The sequence below is a fragment of the Sinocyclocheilus rhinocerous genome, unplaced genomic scaffold (assembly GCF_001515625.1).
Source record: "Sinocyclocheilus rhinocerous isolate Xijiao unplaced genomic scaffold, SAMN03320098_v1.1 scaffold418, whole genome shotgun sequence".
Lineage (NCBI taxonomy): Eukaryota > Metazoa > Chordata > Actinopteri > Cypriniformes > Cyprinidae > Sinocyclocheilus > Sinocyclocheilus rhinocerous.
In genome coordinates, this window is record NW_015651146.1 from 26,375 (window position 1) to 36,239 (window position 9,865).

Genomic DNA, 9,865 nt, shown 5'->3' on the forward strand with positions numbered 1-9,865 from the left:
CACCAAATACACAAAATACTGTTCTTTTTAGCAGCATCATATGACCCCTTTTTAAAATAACTATTTTCTGTGTCATGTCATTTATTCCTGTGATAGCAAAGCTGAATTTTCATTACTCCAGTTTTCAGTTTCACATGATCCTTCAGAAATCATTCTAATATGCTGATAATGTGCTATACAAATAAACTTGCCTTGCCTTGCTTTGCCTTGCCTAAAGACTTTTAGAATGTTACAAAAGATTGCTATTTCAAATAAATGCAGTTCATTTGAACTTTCTATTTATTCATACAATTGAGCACAAAATCAGCATATTAGAATGATTTCTGAAAATGTGACACTGAAGACTGGAGTAATGATGCTGAAAATTCAGCTTTGCATTATAGGAATACATTTGCCTACTTTTAAAAATAGAAAACTGTTATTTTAAATGTTTAATATTTCACAATATTACTGTTTTTACTGTATTTTTTGATCAAATAAACAGCATTAAGTATAAAAGACTTCTTTCAAAACGGTTTATCTTTTAATGTATTTATATGTAAATGTGTTACATTAATTTATACAAGTAAACTTGTTACATTTTAGATGCTGTCAGTACTTTCTTAATGTTAATTTCAATGTTTATACAAAAATGCAAGTGTTCTAAAACACTTTACATACAATTACATATGATTACTAATAAGATCATGTTGACATTTGTCACTCCAAAAAATTAGACTCCTTCTCATTTAAATCCAACACAGTCTAGTGAGTGTTTAATGTTGTGGCCAGAACACATTTTCCACAGACACAACAAAAAAGATCAGTTTTTGTTATTTAAATGAGCCTGTCAGTATTTTAAGGAGTTGTTTTTTCACTCTGGACTGTACACCCTAAATGTCCTTCAACTCAGTCCGGCTGTGGCCCATAATTATTCAGATTCCAGACATTAGTGATGATAAGGCATGAAAGAGACTGTAAATGACTTTACTCTCTAGAGCTTTCTTTGCTTTATTCTTGTGGTGTATGTTCAGATCTCTCAAGCATGTGTCTTGGCCAGGTGCCCCTCGATTACACGACTAGTTTGGGTGCTGTTTGGCCATGTTGGCTCTCTGGATACAGAGGGGCTGGATTCCTGTCCTGGTGCCTCCCAGGCTCCGTCCTGTCCTGCTGGGTAATCCCGGGCGTCTCATAAGAATTCAAGATTAATCTCAATCTTCTGTTGCGCTCAGCCGTGGTGATGAAAGTCTGGGAGAGTTCCCTCACACAACGGTGGGAATTAATGACCATGTCTGAGGATGAAAACAAGATGTTGGTGTGAGCTAAAACATGCTACAGCTGTTGTCATTGTTCTGTAAGAATGTACAGTATGAGACTTCAGTGACTTCAGTGTTATAAGAAGCTCTAAGTGCATTAGTCTTCAACTTGCTCAAGCTGTTGCGTCTTGACTTTTTATGAAGACATATGCTGTTGTACATATGTTAGACATATGCACTTGCGAATTTCTAGACCAAACATAGCAGATCATGCTATGAACACATTTTCTTGAGAAATTAACCTTGGAAGAAATAGAACAAAATATTAAGACCCAATTGTATTTTGTTAAACGCACAATTTTTTGCAAACAAAAAAAAAACATAGCTTAAGCGTGCAGAATAACATAAGTGGACTTTGAACGATTAGTTTCCGCTGTGAACGATTATGTAATTGTGGCATCCGTAATTGTAATCGCGATTAGAAATTTGATTAATTGTGCAGCCTTAATATATATAATTAATATCTTAAAAAATATCGTAGTTTTAAAGTGGTTTTGATGTTTTTTTTGTGTGAAAAATAAGATCAAATAATGCATCTCAACTTTAATCCACAAGTAATCCACAAACAATTACCTTAGTCACAAAAGTCAGCACAAAATAATTTGCCTGGTTAAATTAGTGCTTCACTATTGCCACCCACAGCATTTTGTTTAAATAAATGTTTGTGCAGTTCCTATTCATCTGGACAGCATTAATTCATAAAATGATGATCATTAGAAGAGCATCATAACTGGGCATATATCCAGACGTAAAGTGCACATTCTGATGTTTTAAGAGCCAGTTGAGGTATTTCTGCAACCCAGCACTCTGCAAAATGTCTGCAAAATGTGGTGTTTTGACATAGAAAATGTTTTCCTCAAGTTTTTGGGCATGTTTGTCATGTTACTTTTTCATTATTCATTTACTGTATTGGGTGCAAAAACACAAACAGCATGTGCAAATAAAAGAATCTATTAGTGGGTGTAATTGATTTTTGGTGGACTTCCTGCTAAGTGTTAACAGGCATCTAGAGGCATCAGTGGAGGGTCACTGTGGGGATTGTTTATACATTCTTGAGATGAGCTCTTCATAGTGTGTTTACTGACAGTTGTGCTCTGCGTAGCCGTTCCACTCCAGCTCATCATATGCTGTCTGGCTGCTTGTGACCGTACCTTCACTGTGCTGATATTTCAGGTTCCTGTAGTGTGACAGTGAGGAGGTTGCTAGGAGGCATTGAAAATATGATTATTTAGTTATTTTATTTTTATTTCTTTATTTTTTGCTAAATGTATGTTCAGGACAGTCAACATAAAATGTGTGACACAGTAAGTTTTAAAGAGCAGGTCATATGGGTTTCCGAAAAATATATTTTTTGCAGTTTGTAACGTAAAAATTGGTTTTGTATAAAAGTGCATTATTTCACAATTTTATTCTTTTTACTTAGCAAGTTTGAAATCCTAAACAAATTGAAGTACAGGACTGAGTTGTCTGTTGATTGTATATAATAGGAAAATTTGTGTTTCATTGGAGAGTAAGCTCCTCGAACACAAATGATGCTACTGCTTTTGAAGGCTTCATGAAACATGGATGCTCAAGGAAAAATTACCTTAGTAACTCCTTAAATTCTTCATTCACCTTGATATGGAGATGACAGGCAGTATAACACAGATGAGTTCAGTCCTTCACCCCCCTTAAACAAGTGAACTCCCCTGTGTGAATCCTGAGATGAGTTCAGCAGCTTGACACGGCACCTCTAATGGATATTAATGTCTCTCCAACCACCTGCTTTGCCAAGTAGGGTTACAGACACATCTGTGGCCTCAAGTTGGCCAAGAAAATTGTTGGAGAGGGCTTACAAAAGACTGCATCCATATCTTATACTGCATGAAATTATGTCTGTCAATGAAAAAGACCCGTGATGTCAGTCTCTGCATTGTCTGAGAAAGAATGGACCTTTTTCTTTCCTGCGGATTTAATTTCCTCACTGTCAACCGCTGTGATCTCAGGCTGTGGTTTTTGAGCTGAGCAGCTTGTTTATAAAGCGACCAAATGTCTGAAGATGGAGTCGTATAGTATAAGCTTGATTCATCCTACTGATTGATGGAGATGCAAAAAGCTTTTACCATAAAAGCTTCAAAATACAGCTTACTTGTACTTTAGTCATTGCAACTCAGTGGCATTTAGCTGTGGCTTTAGTTGTCATGTTTTGAAGACATTTATTGTCGATTGAGTTACAGAACTATTGATGTTTCTGTGTTTTGTGAATGAATCATTTTAAGTAAACGAATCGTTCTCATTTAGTCACCATGCACTGACTCATAGGTCTCTCCTTTTTAAACGTGTGACTACTTTGGTGGTTTTTCCTACCCTCAAAGACTGACTATAGCATGAGCCAGTAGTATTTGAGTGTGGACTGTGAAAGACCATTTCATTGGTTGGACCTCCTGAGCAAAAGCACTAAATGAGTCTATGTTTCGAGTCTGAACGAGACTCTGAGTGGAAACACTGAACAAACTAGGACATCTCGTTAGTAAGCTAAATGAACAGATTAGGACATGTTGTTGGTGAATGAGTTGGCGTTATCGAGTTTAACCAAGATTCGAATTGGGACATTTGTGAATGAGAATCGGCCGAATGAAAGGGGGCATGTTGTTCATTCAGTGCAAAATGAGTCAATCTTAGGCGGAAGACTTATCCTAGTTATTTAATGTGTAAAAATGATTGATGCTGATTCACAAAGTAAATGATGCAAGAATATTTTTGAAACCCAATTAACTTAGGCTATTTTTGTCTTTTTCAATAGATAAATCCATGTAACCATCCTTTTAATAAAGGATAAGACACTCTTATGTGAATGATTCTGTGTTTTTTAACAATTCTGGTAAGTCAGTTGTTTATTTAATGAGTCAATAAAACTCAATAAGTCACCACCTACTGGCAATGATGTAATCTAAAGGAGCGGTCACAAAGTTCAGCATAAAATTCCCATGAAAATGCTTCACGTATGCGCTAAATTCCTGATTCTGCGGGTACCTATTGAAATGACTGGAAAATGTGAGTGCACCTTAAGGCTCACTTAAAGGGATAGTTCACCCAAAAATTAAAATAACCCCATGATTTACTCACCCTCAAGCCATCCTAGGTGTCTATGACTTTCATCTTCCATACGAATACAGTCGGAGTTATTTAAAAAAAAATGTCCTGGCTCTTCCAAGCTTTATTATAGCAGTGAATGGTGGTCGAGATTTTTAAGCAAAATAAAGTGCATCCATCCATCATAAAAGCATCCATTTTACTCTCTCCTCTGCGCTTCCGCGTTTGTCACTTCTCACCAGAGCTTAAGCTAGACCTACGTCATCCGCTGAAACGCCACTCTCTTGTGAACGCACGTACAAAGTTAGCGGAAGCTAGACTCCAGCTGTATTCGTCTGAAAGAAGAAAGTCATATACACTAGGATGGCTTGAGGGTGCGTAAATCATGGGGTACTTTTCATTTTGGGGTGAACTATCCCTTTAACACAATCATTACAAAGATTTGTTTACTGAATCAAAATCACCACCACTCACGACTTGTAATAAGCATCTCCAAACGGAATGACTCCAAAAATGACTGGTTTCCAAACAGGTTTCCCAAACACTCCCCTCATCTTCCATTGGTCAGCCAAACAGACTGCCCCACCCCCAAACTCATGCCATTGGATGAAGTATATTGGGCTGGTCTGTATTCTCAAACAAACAGACCCACGGTTTTTACATTTTTTGAGAGAATCTACCTACAAACGTCTTGCTTATAGCTCTCTCTGCATTTTCAGACGAAGAAGTAGAAAGAAAAGAAAGTAGGAAAAAGAGGAAGAAAGTATTTTAACATTGACAAAGTTACACACTTTTAAATTAGTGAGTTTGTGTTTAAGAGGCAAGAAAATGTCTTTCACCAAAGGATACTGAGGCAATAAAGTGTTTACTGTGATTTTCCCTGTTGTAAAATGTGCCTCATAAAAAAGCACAACTGCTCATAGGAATGAAGATAAACAGATATGTAAGATTATTAAAAAAAATGTGCAGTGACACAAAGGTCTTTAATCAATTTCTCCCAGAATTCCATTAGCACCTACTTAAATACTCCAGTCATGTACAGTACACAGCGCACACATCTAATGTCGGCGGGATATTGTTCTGCTGTCGCTCTCCCTCTCACACGGGACAGGCTCTATTGTGGAGCCCTGTGGTACCACAGATTTAATTCCACTTCTGTACACTGTCACTCACACCCACTTCGCCTCATTCAGTGGTAACCAACACCTCATTCACTGCGTCCACCACTCTAACTCACTCTGATGTGTGAGCGTGGAAGCCTTATATTCCTTCTGGCAGAAAGAGAATGTTCTGTCATCAATCATAGGCTGAGAGCGCCAGCCAAGAGTAATGTTTTACTGTCAAAGCCATTTGGGGTATTAGGCTAATAGAATGAGTTTCATTGTACTTCCTAGAACACACTTTGCTCTTGGTAAGTGTTGATTGCTTTGCACCTGCAGATGATATGTGACACGTATTACATTTACCCTCGATCTTTGATTTATTTCTAGTCGGTGTCAGTGGTCTATTTCTGTGTGGTACAAACGTTTGTATTATTATGAGCATTGAGGTTATTTAGGCCGACAGGCAGACTTGGCAGCTGTTGACCAATTTGGTGTGAGCAAATAAAGGATGCTGTCTGTCTTGCAGTCTGTGACTGGGAAATAGTGTGAGTTTCAGTTTTGTCAAAATGCTGCGTGAATTTAACATATCATTCTGCAGTCACATGACTGGATGGTGTAGTCTTCATTTTTTAATATACCGTATATTAAAAGTTATAAATATGGTAACGTCCCAGTTCACCAGAGAGTCCCAGTTTCACAAAGTATGTCTTGACTCTTCACTAAAAATGTAAATATATCAGTTTCAGCTGCTAGGACCAATAACTTACAATTAAAGGGATAGTTCACCCAAAAATTTAAAATCTGTCATTTACACTGATGATACGCTGAACAAAATGTACAGGTATCACAGTTTCCAAAAAAATAGTAAGCAGCACAACTGTTCAACATTAATAAATGTTTCTTGAGCAAAAAAATCAGCATATAAGAATGATTTCTGAAGGATCATGTGACACTGAAGACTGGAGTAATGGCTGCTGAAAATTCAGCTTTTCCATCACAGGAATAAATTACATTTTTAAATCTTACCGACTTTTGAATGGTAGTGTACATAGACCATTAAATATGGTGACGCTAACATCATGTTCTTGGGCATGTAATGTGAGAATCAGTGAGGCCAGACATTAGATGATGTTTGATATATCAGTCATATGGATTAATTTCATGAATCCTTTATGTCCTTTTTAGAGCTTGAATGTTTTGGACTTTATTGACTTTCTTAATATGGACAAAAACAGCTGAAACGTGATCCAAATGATCCTTTTAGCTACCTTCTTGTGATTCTCAACAGGATGACACTGAAGGGAAAGAAATCAGTTTTTTTGCTATTATTGTTTATTTAAATATCACTTTTCATAATATGTATTATTTCAAAGTTGCTTTCAAGATATAATAGACTTAATGTTTTCTATTTTAATACTTTCAGCAAATCAGTCTGCAAGAACGGTTGTGATCATAATTTCACGCACTAGCTGCTTGCTGCTCCCCGTCATACTCTCAATGCAGGCAGATTGTCACATTACTCACATTTTGAGAACATCTTTTAAAACTGCTGTTATTCCTTTACTGCTACTTTTTTTTATTATTTCAAGGGTAGGTGGCTGGCCTGTATTTCCTGATTTGAAAGTTAAAAAGTTGGTCATGTAAACATCTTTTTTTTTTTTTTGGCCAAGACAGATTCTTTGTGAAGCAAATAAAAAAATCAAAATCAACGCCTAAATATCCAGTTCAGACCATATTAAAATGAAGATTTCAAAAAGTAATTAAATTCTTCATTTAAAAAAATTATTCTGAATAGCACAAGCACATTTGCATTTTGTTTTCAGTAAAACTAGGCAGCAGGGAAAAACTGTGCTGTGATTTTACAAGGTCTTTGTAAGTTTATTCCACAGATATATCTGAGTGCCATTCGGCTCTTTGTATGCCAAACAAAAGATTGTCAGTGCGAGACCAAGCTTCAGAACTGCACTGGAGGCCCATCAGAATGCATTATGAGGGCTTTCACTTCCTACATTTCCTTTTGGTTCCAAACAGAAATATAAAGATGGCTGTTTTATAAGAAAATGTGCTTAATGTGGGGAGACATTAATGAGAGTGAGAGTGATGATAATGTGCTCCAGACATTTACAGTATGTATGTGAGATGCATCTTAAAACAAGCTCATCAAATCAATTCCTAAATGAATGACTTGCTTATTCTGATTTACCATTGACTATAGTTTGTCTCTACTTTTCTTAATGCAGCATGTCCATCTGGCTCCTTCAAAGCATCTCAAGGGGACCAGCAATGTCTCCAGTGTCCCATCAACAGCCGTACCACCAGTGTGGGTGCAACCAACTGTGTGTGCCGCAGTGGATACTACCGTGCAGACTCTGACCCTCTACAGATGCCCTGTACCAGTATGTCATTCTCTTATGCTATTTTATGTCATTTATGGTGGTTTTGACTCTCTTTTTTGAAAACCAGACAGGCTTTGATGTGGTCCACACAAACACCTAGTCAATTTTGATTATCTTCAAAGTAGCCTTCAAAATAGGATTTTCTCAGTACAGGTGGTAAGATGCATGATGTTCCATATTGGTTATCAGCTGATATTAATAGTTTTTTTTTTTTTTAAATCATGAGTACTTACTGATAATTAGATTTTATTTTCATTTCTCTATTATTTTCATTTCTCCAGTATTTAATTGTGTAGCTTATTTACTATATTTTTACATTTAGTTTGCCTTTGCCATCATCTAACACTCAAAGTTAATCTTAAAAAAAAAATAGTAGTTTAATTGTAAATCTCAAAATGCTTATAATTTTTTCATGCGGTATGTTGTAATTCAACTGTAACATTTAAATAGATTAATTTTATTTTTTACATAAAAATATAGAATTTTAATATTCAAAAATGTATAGATTATAATTAGGGCTGGGTAAAAAAATATCGATATCTCGATATTAATCGATTCTCTTTTTTACGGAACGATATTGATTCTTAAATCCCAAGAATCAATTAGTGTAGCCTGTTTTCAGTTAATGGACGGAACATTGAAGGACACTTCCCATCCAATAAATCGCAATAAGCATTGTGCTTTAGTGCTTTTAATATGAAAAAGTCTCAGGTTTGGCACAAAATAAACGTGACTAAACGTCCAAAGGTAAGTTAAAAGAAAGAGTACAACTTTACAATCTGTATCCTGTCTCATGTAATCGCTCAGTCAGAGGTTCAGCCGCGCAAATACTTCAATATAAAGTCTTGTAAACAATGTCACGTAACGTCACATTTACCTCAGAAACAAACATATTCGGTGACCATAAACTCATTAGTCAGCCAGAAAAATAAACTTGTACAGAGGGGTATTTTGCTAAATATATGCACCATATAACATATTCATTATCATTTTTACTGTTCTTATGTTTAATTTATGTTGGAATAAATCCATCAATTTTTTTATGACAGCCACCATTTAAATTTGTATATTTAAAAAACCAAACAAATTGAAGTAGAAATATTATTATGTAATTGTAACTTTATTATTTTAAAAACTTAATTGTGTAATTTTAACAGTTGTATTCTATAGCTTACAAATCAGTCAAATTTAACCTTCAATATTATAGTAATGTAGTACCAACTGACTCTCATGTATATTTTACAGCATTAGTTGAGAGATTTCTTTTCCTTGAAAATTTGGCAAGTACTGTACCTGATATATATCCAAAATAATCGACATTGAATCGAATCGAATCGAAAGCTTGTGAATGAGAATCGAATCGAATCGTGAAATTTGTGTCAAAACCCAGCCCTACTTATAATATATAACATGAAAATAATTATCAACTTATCTAGCATAAGTTTATTTGGTAACACTTTATTTTAAGGTGTCCTTGTTACATATGTATAATTACACTGGAACAAGGACACCTTAAAATAAAGTGTAACCGTTTTTTTTTTTTTTATAATAAAATAAATAATAAAATAATTTAAAAAAAATAATAATAGTAATAATAATTTTAACTAGTGCTGTCAATCGATTAAAAAATAGCTACCTGTGCCCTTCAGCAAGTAGGAAATATACAGAAATTGAATAAAGTTATCAAACACTAAATTCTAATTTAAATATAAATGAATCCTTAAAGCTACAAAAGTTATTTATTTCCTCTTTCTTTTTTTTCTTTTGTTCACAGCAGCTGGGTTATTTTGGCTGCTTTAAGAGCTGCCACTGTTGACCATGATGCAGATCTGCCACGCATCGTATTCCGGTCTTAAAGTCTCTGCTAATGAGCTGACGAGTTGAATCGTGTGTGTTAGATGAGGGAGACAGTGCTGGGCTGCTCCAGGACAGTTTTGAAAACCACTGCATTTCAGAGACATGTTCTTAAACATGCATGCACAGTTTTAAGGCAGCTTTA

The 9,865-nt window shown here is 35.4% G+C and overlaps 1 protein-coding gene across 1 annotated transcript in view; it reads left to right on the plus strand.

Moving 5' to 3' along the window:
- The window catches only part of LOC107712652 (ephrin type-B receptor 2-like), a 42,531-nt gene that overhangs the window by 16,047 nt on the left and 16,619 nt on the right, over positions 1-9,865 (plus strand). Inside the window, exon 2 of the mRNA XM_016517961.1 lies at positions 7,711-7,866. Coding sequence (XP_016373447.1) covers positions 7,711-7,866 — 156 coding nt within the window. The remainder of the gene's footprint in view (positions 1-7,710; positions 7,867-9,865) is intronic.